At 33.0% G+C, this 17,297-nt stretch overlaps 1 protein-coding gene across 1 annotated transcript in view; it reads left to right on the top strand.

Moving 5' to 3' along the window:
* Positions 1–16,770, top strand: part of MS3_00009636 (uncharacterized protein) — a gene marked incomplete at its 5' end in the record, with an annotated part of 34,323 nt that extends 17,553 nt beyond the window's left edge. Inside the window, 7 exons of the mRNA XM_012939896.3 lie at positions 427–610; positions 3,197–3,378; positions 5,024–5,221; positions 6,009–6,245; positions 8,303–8,482; positions 9,193–9,404; positions 12,993–16,770. Coding sequence (XP_012795350.1) covers positions 427–610; positions 3,197–3,378; positions 5,024–5,221; positions 6,009–6,245; positions 8,303–8,482; positions 9,193–9,404; positions 12,993–13,136 — 1,337 coding nt within the window. The 3' untranslated portion in view covers positions 13,137–16,770. The remainder of the gene's footprint in view (positions 1–426; positions 611–3,196; positions 3,379–5,023; positions 5,222–6,008; positions 6,246–8,302; positions 8,483–9,192; positions 9,405–12,992) is intronic.
* Positions 16,771–17,297: the final 527 nt, after the last annotated feature.

The following is a 17,297-nucleotide window of genomic DNA, read 5'->3' on the forward strand; positions in this document are numbered from 1 at the left end:
TAGAGATTGGTTTAATGGGTATGAAGAACGAAATTTCAATTGTTGAAATGAATGGAAAGAATCCTGTTCTATAAATGAGAACTCGGTTGTATGAATTATGATCGAGTAATAGGTTTACATGATAATGTTTTATTGAATTAAGCACCCAAATGATTTTAAATAAAAGTACTAAGATCAATAGATTGGTAAAAAAAAACTTTTAATACAGTAGGACGATATGTTTATACATAAAATGTTGCCATAGAATAAATATGGTAAAATATCATAAGGGATTAAAAGAAATCAGTTCATGGATCATACTTTCTAATCAGTTAAGGAGATCTGATTGTTATGACTAATTGTTAGTCATCGTATCAGTTATCACTTTGTCAACCTAATTAGGTTTTATTTTAGTTAACTTATGCATATGTTTTGTTGTTTTTCTAGGTAATGCTTTGGGTATGATTGGTGTAACAAGTGGACTAATATCTACTCTAGGACTTATACAGCCAAATTTAGAATTACTTACTCAAATGGGAGCATGTTTAACTGGTGGATCATTAATAGGTTCCATTGCTGCTAAACGTATTCAAGTTACAGATCTACCACAAATGGTTGCTTTATTTCATAGGTAATTTAATATTTAGACATAAGTTTTGAAATAATTACAAATGAGAATTCTTTTAAAATTCACTTTAGAAATACAAATCTAATCTAATGGATTACTAACTAATTTGGGTGAATTCAATTATTTGTGTAACTGTGATTAATCTAAAAGATTTAGTTTAATTATTTAAACTGTTCTTGAGAACTTATGCACGCATACGAGAGATAAATGTTCATTCAAGTTGTCTTGTAAGTATCATAGATTTACTCGATAAAAATGTTAAATTATGTTTCAAACTATGATTATGTTCAACGTGAAACAATGAAATTTGATCTAGAAAGTTTTGTGTATAGTAGATTAGCCCGAGTTGATTTCTTTATCTGCATCTCATCTGATTAGTGTTATGATCTTGATCTCCAACATCTGATGAATATTAATACCTCGTCATGATCATAATTAAAGTTGAAAGAATTGTTGAATAAGTGGTAACCTATTTCCTGTAGTATTTCATCTTGTGATGGCTGGTACTATTTCAAGCACACATAGATTATTCTAGCTTGTCGATAGATCAATTTATTCTTTATTCTCAAGCGACATTTGAATATTATTGATTATTCGATTATTAACTCTGATTTTGTATTATCGTAAATGTGTCAGTTGCTCACTAGATATCCATTACGTGTCTATAACTTGTTTTTGATCTGACTATACATATTGAGTAACGCTCGATCAAAACGAGTTGGTTAACTTGCTTTCTCTTCTGCGTGTTACTTCGTTCCATCTTGCTTCGTTTTCTCCGCTTTTTTTCCCTGATTAACTGTTTGGGTCAATGAGTGTATGAAATTTATGTATTCAAAATTTATCCTCGTATTTGGCTTATTACAATCCATTATTCTTATTAAGTCGATAAAAACATACGAGGGCTGGTGGAATGTATATTTCGATAACAATCATCATATGATCTAACTGAAGTCAGATAATGGGCCATTAAAATCTTATCTGTACACTAATTTTTATTATACAACCTCTTCCGGCTGGTCGTTTATCAATCATTTTTAAATTTGCTTCACGATAACTTTCAACATTCTACTTTTCATTACAGATCTTTATTTTATCAAATGAACTGAATATAGTGTAGAGAATACTGTACAGAATGATTGATTTAGTGTTAATTTGTCTTAACAGGTTTCGTTTTTTTTTTTACTTAGCCTTCTAATTAATGTCACAGGTTACTGCATAGTATATCTTATTTTTATCACTGTTTATAGGTATGAATTTTTAAGAATAATTGAAATTAAATACTCATAGATGATATTTTCATAATGTAATGTTTACAGTGGTAATAAGATTTTATATTTTTATCATCATATTGACAATGTTCAATCTTACTTTAAATCAATTTTTTCTTTATAATCATATTTTGCTAAATGCACTTCATTTAAGATTAGCATAATGATCTGAGGGTTTGGATCAACATTCGTGTTTACATAATTTATGTACATATTTATTGGGATTTTGATGTTGAAATTCTCTTTGAGAAATATTTATTCAGTGAAATTGTTTGCTTGAAACTTGTCAATCATAAATCTATGTATCTGAGTTTGAATAACATTTTAAATATGTAGGGGCTAATGGTACTATCTGACTGCCCAAATCCAATTAGATGGAACTAAATTTGAACATGCAACTTACTGGCTGAAAGACAGATAGATTCCTTAGTCCCTAAGAGATCTCTCCAAACTGTATAAACTTATTGATCTAGTGCACTTTCCTCACAAAACCAGAAGACCTGACAGATCAAAATCTTTTTATGGTAGTCAATGGTAAAAATTTCAGATATTTCAGTTAATTGCTTTAAAGGTAAGAGACTGATGGCGAAGCCTGGAATTCCTGTATTTATTCTTTGGTAAGGTCATGAGCATACTCTTTAACAGTATCTCATACTACAACAAAATAGCTGTCAAGTGATCTCTAGTTTTCTGCGCTGAAGTTTAGTTGAAGTCAGTTCGGAGTGTAAAACATTTTGGGAATGTTAATCTCCAAATAAAACTTAAGAGGAAGACGAACTTTTGTTACATTAATTTTTTAGTTTGAATTCTGCTCGTTAAGTTTCAATACTTTTTTCACTACAATCTGCTTTTATTGGTAATTACTCAGGTTCTTAAATGTCATCGTTGTGATCGACAATATAAATGAATATCGTAGATGTATATGTGAGTCTAGTGCGTCTTAACCAGCAAGCGTCGATACAGCAACTGATTTCTTGCTCTAGTCAGTGAGGCAAAGAAGTAGGGAGTAGTAATAGTCTCATTCACTTTATTGAAGTTTATACTTTCCAATTATATCTATTGATCTTGAATTATTTTTAAACAAAACTTTCCTTTCTACTCCTGCAATACATATTCATGTGAACTTGGTGGAATCGAGTACGTAAGATATGTCTAATCATTATGTTATTTTGTAAAATGGGTTATATTTCAACGGTACAGAAAACTTATGAATATTCAATCTTTATCTAATGTGTTAATAAGAAATAACAACTTGATTCATAACATAATGCATGATTTCAGTGAAGTTTAAACATTTTGTTTTAATATTGGAATGTTACAGTCTAGTCGGTGCCGCTGCTGTACTTACATGTATTGCAAACTATATGGTTGAAATGCCTCATTTAATTTTGGATCCGAATTGCTATGGTGCATTACAACTTATGAAAACTGTGGCATATTTAGGCACATATATTGGAGGCATTACATTAACTGGATCATTGATAGCTTTTGGTAAACTGCAAGGTTAGTGATATTGTTTTCCAATAATTATGAAGTTCTTAAATTGAAAATTGAAGTAGGTCAGAAAATGTAATTTCACTAACAGGTTTGATTTATATTTCATCCATTACTCTAAGTTTGTTTATGTTTTCATTTAATCTGGGTGAACTACCAAAGGATAGAGAAAACCATTACAAAATAATGTTTAACGAGCCATTGTGACTTGTGCCAGTCAGTTAGTTGGAAAATAATGTGAAACCTGGTACATATATGGATCAGTTAAAGTTGCCACAATTCATCCACACAACGAGATCAGTTTTTCTCACTAAATGACATACTTGCAACGGTAGTAATGTGGTGTATGCTCCTTATGTTTGCAAATATAATTAGTATGTAACACCGCTCTGAAGTGTCATGTCTGTAAGTAGATGGTTGAAGAGACTAAAATGAAGAGAGAAGGAAACTGATAGCAAGCAAGATAACAACAGGAATGAGGGGACAATCAAGCTTGTAAGAGACTATTCAAAGATGTTCAAATGATGTATTTGATGTACAATTTACACATTTTACTAGAACACTGTGTGATTGTGCATTAAACAATAAACTGGTTTTCCCTCACTTTAGTAAGAGTGTCGGTAGTATTGGTAGTAGGAAATTTTTGGCCTAGATAAAATGATTAGACTAGAAAAACTGATTTTTTTAGATAAGAAATAATTTAAAAACTCAAGAGTTAAGGAAAAAACAAAGAGTGGATTCACTTCTGCCATCGTGAATGGTTCTGAACCGTGTTACTTAAAGAATTCAACCATTTGTCACGACCACTGTGCAGATACTAACCAACTAGATGGAACCTGCTAATATGGTTCAGGCCAACAAACAATTTCTTTATGGTTTGATACCATTTCTTGGTTTGGGCACCCGTAACTTCCAACCTACTTCTACATCAGGAAATATGCGTTGGTTGGTTGGCGGTTGAACATATGCAGTACATTTACCAGCCACCTTAGTCTATGAACTTCATTCCCTCATCTTTTCCAATTTATTTATTATCTTTGTATACAAAGGAGCTGTTTACAAACTAAAAAAAGTATCAGTTAGTTTGGAATCCGATAAGCAATTTGCTTGTTAGAGTTAAATTCTTTTTAATTTTATTATGGTAAAGAAATTTGACTTCGTGTTACAATTACTTTTAGTAATAAATTGCGATACTGAATTTTTTTAAAAACTAGATCAATATTGAGAAGTTCCTATTTCAAAGTCATCTGGTGATTTGAAAATAATGGAAAGAGTTATGAAAATAAGCTTGTATAATAATGTTGTGTTTGTAGTCGAAGTATTAGGGAGTTCTTTTGAACTATCCAAACTGACTATCTAGTTTTACACTGTTTATCATTCACTTGACTTGTGCTACAATATTACACGACATATTTGGAAGATATTTAATAATATACATTGAATAATTTGAGATATTTGATTGTTTATGGTTAGAAAAACTGGTTGCGACAATTCTCGTTGGAAAGTTTTGTATTAGAATAAGAGAAATTTATTGTTAAATCAATCATTAAAATATTTTCATTTATTCACATTTCTTTTTATTGTTCTCGGAGATATTGTAAATTCATCCCGAGTATTATGATTATTATCCATTACATTTCGCTTCTATACTCAGGTATTTTAAAATCAACTGCACTGCTGTTACCGATGCGGAATACATTGAATGCTAGTTTAGTAACACTGTCTGGTGGATGTCTTGTTGGTCTTCTTTCACTTGGTCCTGAATCTGTTCTACCTGGGCTTGGATTACTTATTGGAGGAGCTGGTGTTGCTGGTGGAATTTCTGGTTTGACTTTAACAGCTGCTATTGGAGGTGATTATTTGATTACTCTTATTTTGTTAACCATTTAGCTATATTATACGTGTTTTTATCGTTCGCATTGTTCTTTGATAATGTAATGTATTTTACTGAGTAGGACTATGTTTACATTTGGCGACTTCACATCTGTCTTCGTACTCCACTTTGACCATCTTAAAAGTATCACTTTTTTCCATTATGGCCATATGCTGAATACACAAACCTTTACTTTGATAGTGAATCATTTTGTAAGCCTTCGTTGTTAGGGAGTGTTTTTAACTTCTAGTAAACCCATACTCTTAACTATTATAACATATAATTATATATTCTTGTAAAACTGTTTCATTTACCACTAATGTGTACACAGTTACTGGAGGCCGCCTGCTAGAATATCTGTGCTACCTGTTCCTGCCATCTAGATATTTCAAAAAAGTTATATGTTTGTGTTTGTCCTAACATACAATTATGTCTATTAATCTCATAACCTATTCAAGCGCGTTTGTAAAACGTTTACAACATTTCACTGTACAAGTTACATCAAGATACAATCAGAAACATCGTGGTGGATGACAAAATGCATGCATGGATTTGAATGAACATGATTCAGATGTAGATTCTTGACTTGCTTAAATGTGACTGGTGACCATTCAGTTTTAATCGTGAGGATTGATCAAGAAATAAGAAAAGGAAACTTGTTGAAATACATTTCGCCGAGAATTCTATATTGTACCAAGAATGTAATATTTAATAATGCAATTAATAATAATAAATTATTATTAATTTTACGATTGAAAATATTTAGGTGCAGATATGCCGGTTGTAATAACTGTATTAAATAGTTATTCCGGTTGGGCATTATGTGCTGAAGGTTTTATGCTGAATAATAGTTTAATGACTGTAGTTGGTGCATTGATTGGTTCAAGTGGTGCAATTCTATCCTATATTATGTGTAAAGCAATGAATCGTTCATTACCCAATGTGATATTGGGAGGTTATGGAACTTCTTCGTATTCCGGTGGAAAATCTATGGCTATTACGGGTAAGTTACCATTGGTGCATCTGGTGTATTAGTCATATATAATTAGATTACAAGATTTCAAATTTTTGCATCAAACCATCTTTTTTGTTTGAGGAATAAGGTTATAATTTAACGATTTACATCTAATTAGGTAAGATGGATTCTAAACTTGTAACTCAACAGTTGTTGATCTTGTTTGTGTTTAAGTCTATGGGCTGGGTGTATTACAATCTCCAAAACTTTATTGGGCATTTATATTTGAGATACGTAACATGTGTGTATATAATAGTGAGTGAACAATGCTGAGACCTAGGGTACTTGACAAAGGTGGGAAACCCGTTAGTGAGGTGGTGAGTCTTCATTGACTGAAGTAATGTAAACATATGTTACCTATTCTGAACCTCCGTTTATATGAACAAGGGATGCTTGCTAGTATTTAAAAATGTTGGAAGGAAGTCGATAACGACCACGAATTCATTGACTTTTGGTCTAAGTGAAGTGGGTAGTTGCTGACTATCTGGCTAGGATCCTCGCGATAACTGCAATCGTTGGTTGCAGGCTTTGTATGACATGTCTCGGATTCTGCTGTAGTGCAGGTGCACTCACTTCTTATCTTCCCTTTCAATATTGACGTCCATTATTTCTTCATATACGCCTCTTCACTCTGTCTTCTGAAATCACATTCCCGCGATTTATTCCTTCTTGTCATATCTATGTTGTTTCGATCTATTGTATTATTTACATCTCGTCATTCTAATCCGATATAACAAATTGGGTTATCGTATATCTGTACTAGGCTTTATGTTGATAATCTTTGTCTGCCTGAGAGAAAAAGTAAAGCAATAGATTTATTTTCCCATGAACTAAATGGTTGGTCTGACAGATATCATTATTTGTTAATACAGTGTTTTATCTCAGAAATGTCACATGTTACCAAACTGCTAACACGCGAATGTGCCTATGTACCGCTATTTTTTGTTTATAGACATTTGTTTACCCACGTGTCATCTTGTGTATAACTTGAACAATATAATGATTATGAATACAACCTGATGTTGCATTAAACTTTTAGATTACCATCCAATTCGTTAGTTTGGGTCTTGATAGTATCACGAATTGGAATACCCGAAGTGATTGAGATCAATTGAGAAGTGAAAAGGTACCTAAATTTGGTAAGTGGATTAATGTTGCTGTCATACCTCATCGGCTGAGATAGGTATGACATGTGTAATACATGCCAGATCGTTGCTTACTACAAGAAAAATTAGTGATCAAAGTAAAGTTGGCGAACGTAAGATTTAAAGATCAGTCCTTAAGGTCACTAACTGCTGTTCCAATCTATCTCTAAAAATCCAGGGTTCCTAGTTGATTTCCGTTTGATTACAGTAAATAATAACCGAAGATTTGCAGTGACATGATTGAAAATCTGTTGGGTTGGAGCAGATCCATTTATGCCTGGTCCCTTTAATCTTGAGTTGTAATTCTCTTTTGTATACCTTGTTCGTTGATTTCATTCGTTCATCTGAAACATATTTTCTGTTTATCACTACAACTAATTTAACCAAATTTTTTTCATTTGTTCACTGTACCGATGTGGGATGCGCTCAACCTGCTTCGATGCATATTTATACAAGTTTTTATATTGCTTATGACTAATAGTTAAGCATACAACTGATTTATTATAATAACCAGTATTCCAAACTGTTTTTGGTGAATCAGTTTACATTAGATCTTATAAGTTAGTTTCATAGGTCTTGTATACTGAAATTATTTTTATTTTTAAATTGAAGAGAGTTGTGGTTATCAAAGGACCATTAATATATTTTTTTTATTTACATCACATAGTAGTTTATTCCTCGTGTTTATCTTGCAATCATTATGTCAATGTGAAAATTCTCATCATGAATACAGCTATATCGTATTTCATACATCCATTATTATTACTATTATAATCATGACTATCACTATTATTATTATTGTTATTATTATTATTATTATTATTATTGTGGCCATAATCGTGAATCGTTTTAAGTTGTAATCTAATTAGTTCCTAACTATTATTTAATATATATCTCTAGGTGTTCATCGTCAGACGAATGTTTCATCCGTTGCTAATTATCTAAATGATTTTAATGAAATTATTATTACACCTGGTTATGGTTTATGTGTTGCTAAAGCACAATATCCATTGGCAGAATTGACTAAAGAATTAATCAAACGCGGTAAACATGTACGTTTTGCTATACATCCTGTTGCTGGTAAGTTTATTTAATAGAAAGTATACGTAATACTAGTTATCAATCACATCTTAGTTTCATAACTTTTAATTGTCTCATTAACGTTTTTTAATGTAAACATGTAGCTTGTGCAGACAACAAGCGGAATAAAATAATATCTTGTAGTCAGCGACTTACATATAACTAGCATACTATTTCCTGGCGGTAAATATATCAGTTTACTTCATAGCAAATAAATATAATTCAGATAAGAGTAAAACAACTTGAGAAGTTAGAAAAGATTCGTAAAAGAATTATGTAGTCATTTTATAAGCAGAGCTAAATAGTAACTACTAGTGGAATCAAGGATGCGCGTTGTTTCATCCTATCCTTGACTCGTCAGCTGGATATATCTGCTTCTCAGTGTTAACGTTCACATCAAGACTTTAATTCAGTCAGTACCTTTCACTTCAAAATTTAAATGCATTATCCATTGAGTAACTGAGTTCAGATAACCCCTAGCTTGTGCGACCGTGGTCAATTTCAATTCATTTGTTATTGTTAGTTTAAACCCTTACCGTGTTGGACCGTACAAAATGCACGTCTGTGAAAACAGATTGATCAATTGCCATCCTTAACATTAATAACGGTACTATTTAAAATCACCCTATCACTTTGTACAGATATTATTAAATAACATCATTTCAAACTATTAAAACCTCATGATGTTTTAACCATTTTAAACTTTAAAGGAAGAATGCCAGGACAATTAAACGTTCTTCTGGCTGAAGCTGGTGTACCATATGATATTGTTCATGAAATGGATGAAATCAATGCTGATTTCTCAAAAACTGATTTAGTACTAGTAATTGGAGCAAATGATACTGTTAATTCTGCAGCTGAAGAAGATCCCAATTCTATAATAGCTGGTATGCCTGTTCTACGTGTATGGTTGGCTAAAAAGGTCTGTTATAATAATAATAATAATAATAATAATAATAATAATAATAATTATTATTATTATTATTATTATTATTATTATAAATATTGCTTGTTAATTAAGTTATTTAATGTTGACATATAGTACTATGTTCAAGTGACGGGGACTTAAGTCTGTTTTATCTAATTCACTGTAGGTACTTTTTGTTATGTGTAGATCTTGGAATATAAGTTCGACTGAATTATTTTCGTCTATTAATTGAATTTATTCTATCGGTTTAGAAACTTAATGAGTAATTTTCTAAATTGTTTAAAAGTTTATTAAACAGATTGATGTTTGGTACTGTTTATATTCTTAGAGAGTTATCTAGCCATATATTCGTTTTAATGGGGCTTGTAGAGGTTAAAATATCAGAGATTCCTATTGTGTAAATGACATGTATTCAGGGAAAAATAAGCCGGAGATATTAACCATTCGTAAGAAACCTCTGTTCTTAAAGCTACGATTCGACAAAAATCTGACTAGTGATGTCCTTCATGATAGATTAGCAAGAGTAGTTAATTGGATATTCTGCGCTGCTAATTTTGCGTTGATATTTTCCAGTGGACCAGTGATATTTACTCAAACAAAGGATAAGTTACTTGAGTTGGCTTGTTCAATGTGGAGCACTATCATGCAGCTTAACTAACGAATGAGTGAACATGTTTCAGTTTGGTTTGGAAGGAGCCAGGCAAAGACAATACGTCGTTCTATCTTGATACACCTAGTTGACAGAAACCAGATAGTAGGTAAGATCAAATCATTTCAAGCAGTCTATCGTATACTTTCGTTATTTCCCATTGGGGTTTGATATCGTCTCCTACATATAGCAGAAGCTATATAGATTCGAACCTCTAATCTCATTTTATGTGTACAGAAGGAATTCACGACACCCCTGCTCCTTCATAGGCTGGATATGACCTAGTAAATGATTTTAATAATTTTTTCACATCCCATCTGTCATTTTTCATCTTCTTTTGCTTATATTTCCTTACTAACCAATTATTTACACACACCTCTTGTTATGTAATTTTAATGGTATTTTGTGGTAATGAATTTGAAGTGTATTCATCGAAGTTTAATCTACTTCCTACATTGCACTGTTGACTAGAACATTGGTTATTTCACTATACTTACCACTACCATTACTATACAAAACCTCTTATTATCAATTTGTACTTTCTACTTTTTATGTGTAGTTATCCATTCTATTTCACTGTACTTATTGACTAGTTTAATAGTTTCATATAAATATGTATATTAGAGTAAACCTGTTAACTATTTAATTGAAAAAAATATTGTTCATTAATATGTGTCGTAGAGATTAGTTAAATTTAGTTTTCATCATTGTTCAGTTATATCAGGAGTTGAAATGTCACACATCAAGGCTACATAATGTCAGTTTACATAAGGAATCAGTTAAAATAAGAAATATGAAATATTATGTCATAATCTAAAAGTTCCATGCTTACTATGAGACTCCAACATACCTGTTTCTTCAGATGATAGTAATCAGCAATGAAATAAAATTTGAATATTTTTTTCTTTTTTTCAATCAACCGTTTGATGATGAATTTACTAATCACATAGCAATGACATTTAATGAATAAAAACAAAACAGACTAACTCAAACTTTCATTCCAATAAGCTATTTTATCCTATTTAAAACAGTCGAAGGAAAAATCCTCCATTGAAATCCCATGCTTGTTGTTAATGATGATCGGCAATGCTTATTATCGAGTGATTAAAAAGGAGATAATTAACCTATTTCATTCAACATTACGTTTAGTTTTTTTTCTTCAGGATATAATAAGTTCTATGTTAGCTGTGTTAAAAACTTGAAATACACCAATAACATTGTCATCTTGAAGAAAGAGCAAGAACAATGAATTAATAGCAGTGTTTGAAGTTTTTAATCCCACCAACCTTACACTTTTTGAGATACATTTTTACAATCGATCATAGGCTCTTTTCTCTGTTCTACCAGTTTAACTGATTTGGCAAGCACATGTACATTTGTATATGCAGTTGGTGGTAAAATGATAGGCATACCTATCGATCTTTAATTGAAGTAAAGAACTTATTGTTTTATACAAGATAATCGTCTTGACTGAAGAATACATTCTGATCAGTGTAGTTTTTAATCTTCTGCTTATTGTCGCTGCAACATAGTCACATTTGAATTCATGTTGAGTGAAATCAGGTTTTTTGTCTACTGCGGTTTCTTTAGGCGTTTTTTCTATACTCTTTCCATATTTCTCAGCACATTTCTTTGGACACCTGTTGTTCCTTAAAGATTCTTTAATGTTCATTAATTCTGCTTCTAGTATATCGGTAGTACGTATCCATTCCTTTCTGTGAAATAACGCTTTTAATAATTCGAATAAGTGAACAACATTGTAATTTTGTCAATAAAGCATCTTTTTTGTTTGATAGGCTGATTGTATTGACATTAGATGAGCATTATTTGATTTTCAAACTATTTGCTGCTTAGGAACTGTTGACATTGATGGATACACATTACTCTCATACTTTCAAGAAAACTATAGAATTCATTTTAAAAATCACTATGTGATATGTTGACCAATTACATTTACAAAGTACATTTTACCAAAATAAATAAATGGCTGTCGTTTGACTAGCAATAAGAGATTCAACTGTATATGAAATGTTCTCAATATTCTAGAAAATGAATCAACATATTCAATCTAATTTACCGATAAAATTGCTAACGTTTCAGTGAATATCGTAGTTTTATCGGAATTTGAAACTTTCTTCAATGCAATCCAAAGATATTGACTAAGATTCTTATTGAAATTTTATTTATTATAATAGTAGTAGTGTGGTGTATGCTACTTATATCTTTCAACATCAGTAGCATGTAGCACCAGTCAGAAGAGGAGTGCCTGGCTGCTGAAAGCCAATAAGATCGAGTTGCAGAAAACAGAAAGGGAAATTTAAAGGAATTGTGATGTGAAAGAATCATACAGAATGTGTAGGAAAATTGATGGAATATTTGTAAATGAAGTATTTAATGTATGGTTCTCATATATTACGAAGATATTCTATAATTTTTTAGTAAACAATAGCTTGGTTGTCTCCCACCTGAGTCTTCGTTCACTACAGTAGACTGAATAAATTATCTCAGGTTATCACCATTACGGTTATTCCTCTACACATCCCACTGATGGCATATATATAGTGTACAATTAAATACGTACTGTGGTGCGTGCTACTTATGCTGATAGATATAAGTAGTATGTAGCACCAACCGGAAGTTGAATGGCTGGCAGCAGAAGATTTTAATGAAAAGAACAGAAAGGAAATCTGAGAGCAATCGAAATAACATCAGAATTGGAGGAATAATGGAGTATGTAAAAGACAACACAATGTATGTAAATACTGTATTTACTGTATGTATTTCATATTTAACTAACCCATTATATTTTGCGTTAAACGATAAATTAGTTCTCCCCACCTATGTTTTCGTTCACTATAGTACTACCAATTATATTACAAATAACCAAATTGTCCATTACTTTTCCTCGTTTTATGAAATCAAAATTTTTCTAGGTTGTTGTTGTCAAGCGAACATTAGGCGTTGGCTATGCGGCAGTTGATAATCCTATATTCTTTAAAGAAAATACTGAAATGCTATTGGGCGATGCAAAAACTATTTGTGATGACCTATTAAATGCGTGTCGAAATCCATCATGAAGAAAATTCGATTGTATTCTATGAAAATCAATAATATTTTGCATATAACATTTAAAAAGATGAATATGTTTTGTTTGTTTCTTTCTCTCTTGAAGTTGAACGTTTAGTTCCAACTACCCATTGGTTAGTTCTTCCATATCACGGATTGTTTTCAATTCAGTTGTCTATTAATTCAAAATATTCCATCATTAATTATGTTTAAGACTATGGTTGGGAGTTTATTACTCTCATACACGTTTTATTATGCAAATTAACTATTCAATACTAGGGTCTCATTAATTTCAGTAGGTAAACATTTAACTTTTTGATTACATCTGCCCTGTCATGAAGTTCTGCTTATTTCAGTCGATATCTAGTTTCAGAGTTCAAACCTCCTGTTTGTTTGATTCATGTATTTTCTGAGTTGTACTCTATGTGAATAAAAAATTAAATGGTTGAACTGATCACGTATAATTGTTCTATCTTGAATTAGCGATTACGGTTTACACCCGAATCTTCAGTAACTAGTTTGAGAGTGAATATACCAAATGTGAACAATAAAACGGCTTTGAAATGTTGTTCCTGCATAGCTGATGGGGGATATAGATTAGTTGTGTTGTCAATCTCAAGTAGCGTGGAACATGTAGTATATGTGTGAGATGAAATTATCAAGACGTATTCCTGTGTGATAGAAGTAGTAACAGCACTACTGGTGGTGGAACAAGATTGGCCTTCAAATGTCGTATTACGGCCAAGGATGTTGACAGTTTGCTCCCTCTCGAAATGCTCTCACATGGTCATAGGAATACAGCCACTGTCTTCTCGCAACGAGGGTGTTTTTACGAAATTAATGGGACGAAAAGCGAATGTTTGGCGCATGAACCGGGTTGGTGGACATGGAGGGTCGACGTAAAGAAGTGGTACACCTCTAATTCAAAGCCAATGGTACACATGAACTCAATGATCCTGAAGAAACTAATGGCATATGAACCAATTATTGGTCACCAGCTTCCGTAAGACCACATCTCCTAAAGTTGCTTCAATGCCTTATGGATTAAACCTACAGATCAAAGGCTCGGGATGTGGCCCTTTAAGGAAACCACCTACTTCGATCTGGACACCCGGGTGGTGTCACAGTCTTCATACAAATCAATGGTAACTGCTACTGGCCCCACTGTGTATATGGTGCCTCCTTAGATTAGGCCTCTAGGTCAAAGGCTCTTAGAGTTGACCCCCAAGAAAACCATCTGCTTTGGTTTGGGCAACCGGGAAGTATCCCAGTGCACGCACAAATCAAATGATGATTGTAACTGAAAAAAATGTATTCTCGCTTTAATTCTCAATCTGACAAATCACATTCACAATCATTTGTCAACACTCATTTTTATGTATTAATACTACATTACTTGTCTATTCCCTTCTATTCTGATTTTGTGTATATTTTATTTTTCAACTTATTCAGCAGCTCGCCTATGGTGAAAATCCTGTCGTGTCTAAACGACTTCATGTCACTAACTGGTTGGAGGTTGAATGCTACTACTTAATACGAATACTGAAACAGTCTTTCTGAAACCACGTATACCATTCGAACTGGCTTCCTTCAACCTTTGCATACCAATGCAGATCGGATAACAGATAGGGCTAGCTATGTCTTCAGAATGTCTTGACATTGATTTTTATTGTCTGCATGTTGTGTCCTTTTGTTCTTTGCACCTTCGAAGTGCAAAGTACTTTTACAAGATCGGTAGGACCTTTGACCTACACTCACTCTTGATAGTGAGGAGATAGAAGCATTTGAGAAGTTCTTGTATTCAGGTAGCTGCCAGTGATTAGATCAATTTATGTATAGTAAAAATCATAGTGATCTATACTAATATGGTCCATTCTTGGTGCCTTCGTGTTGTTAGTCTGGCTATTAAAGGTGGGATCGAAAACGCGACGGTGAGAGCACTTGTACTTTGTACTTGTGAAACCTGGCCTCTTTGAGTTGGGAGTGCTAAGTGTTTGATTATCGTTGTCTCTGACGGACTGCTGACATCCAGTGGTAACATCATGTTGGTAATGCAGAAGTTCAGTTACTTGTATTCTGTCACAGCATAGATAATTCAATTGGTGTCACCATCTTGAAATGTCGACTTTGGTGGCTTGGATATGTCCTACGAATACCGTTCCAGCGGGTTGCACATTGTGTATTATTTGCCGGCTCTCGGACTGTTTAAAAGAAGCGGATTGGTGGTCAGTGCACGACATGATGTCGTGGTATGAAAGAAAGCTGTTCAAAACTGACTTTTGTTGGACCTTCACGACTTCCTGGTTAAGGTCCTAGAAATATAGCAACACAGTAGCCTGAGACTTTATTGGAAATGGCTCAGAATAGAAACTAATGGCTATCCTTCTGTAACTTTTTTTATATAACTGAACGTAATTTTTAATCGAAAGAATTCTTTCGGGTCGTATTTTTCATAACTGAACTCCCATTATTATTATCATTTCAAGCTCATACACTAATTTCTGTTTATTGTTGGTCCTTTTGTTATACTCACTCTATCTCTTCACTACCTCACTGTTAGTATGTGGCGCACATGTATTTGGTCCCCCCTCGTATTAGTGTTTGTGTGTTCAAATAAGGCACTATACGATTGTGAATATTACACGGATACAATTAAAATGCTCAATAGTCTTTTAAAACTTATCTAAGCCAATATCGAACACGATCATTTTCAAAATTTAAAATATTCACGTTCAAATTTTAAGATGTGAATTATACATGTTCAAAGTGCGTTTACTCTAACAAAAAATCACTACTTTTTCATATAGATGCACTTACTAGTGAATAATAAGATAAACATGTAATATTTCTTTTCAAGCAACCCTTTATCATGAATCTGCACCCAAGATTTTGGTTCGTTAGTTGAATGTAAAATCAACACTAAGATAAAATGGTTATCAGTCAGTTAGTATTGTACGTATTACGACGTCCGACTATAATTGTATTTCTTGACTTTAAGGTAGCATTCAGTTTTGTTACTCGTGAGGTATTATGATAGTGACTGTCATTGAGACGGGTACCATAGAAAAACATCAATCATACGAAGGCTAGCTGTTTCAAAACTGCTGGTCGAGTCAGAGTTTATGGCAAACTGTCATCGAAATTGGTAACTTCAAATGGTGTTCGTCAGTGTTGTCAGTTTTCCAGTGTTATTTAACTTTATCATAGACGTCGTCTGAATTTTCAGAAGATTCACTTGTTGGCTTGGAATACGCAGATGATGTAGTTATGTTTGACGATGAAGCTGAGAAAATGCAGTCATCTGATGACCATAATCAACAATGCAGGTATATTCTTGATGCTAATTTTTTCCTCCAAATTCACAATGTTGCTTCAAGACTGGCATACTTAGTTACTTAATGTAGTTGGGCGTATCGATTGTCTAACTTATTTTGGGAGTCTCACCGGTCATGATGGTCGGGCGTCTGGCAAAATGTCGGCACAGATTCAGAAAGCTCAATTAGCTTTTCGACTTTTGCCCTTTGTGGTGTATGCAAGACATTTGTCTGCCAACCAAAGGACAAGCAAACTGTGCAGCAGTTCTCTCTGTTCTACTTCATGGGTGTAAAACGTGGCCATTATGAATAGTGGATATTCGTAATTTACTAGTGTCTGGTTACAGTTTTCTTCTAAGCATTTCTCGAACATTTTGGAATTGCTTAGTAGATAATGCTAAGGTTTAGGCATAGGGTTATTGGCAAAGGTGGCAAATCGCTTGATGAAACAGTATATCTCCATCAACTGAGAGGATTCGGACATAAGTTACGTATGCCTTCTCATTGCCTACCTCGACAGGCGATGTCTTGAGTAGGTGTAGGTTGGGAGAAAGTTAGCGGCCTCTAAACCAAGAAATGCTATCAGTCTTTGAAGTCATTGGCAATCAGACTGAATAATGATTAAAAGTGTGAGTTACGAGATTAAAATAAGGGATAATTAGAAACTTTGAATGACGCGGCTCAAAATTGTCTGTAATGGCTCTGGTGCATCCATTATCTATCTTCCCTTAGATCCTGAGTTCCTACGTTCCTCATAATGTTATTATTTCACTAGTTTATTGTATTTGAATAGTATCTCCGATACCCAATCGTCAACCCTGACTACATTTACTGAAAATTTCGGATTATTTCAATATC

This window comes from Schistosoma haematobium, chromosome 7 (assembly GCF_000699445.3).
Source record: "Schistosoma haematobium chromosome 7, whole genome shotgun sequence".
Classification (NCBI taxonomy): Eukaryota; Metazoa; Platyhelminthes; class Trematoda; order Strigeidida; family Schistosomatidae; genus Schistosoma; species Schistosoma haematobium.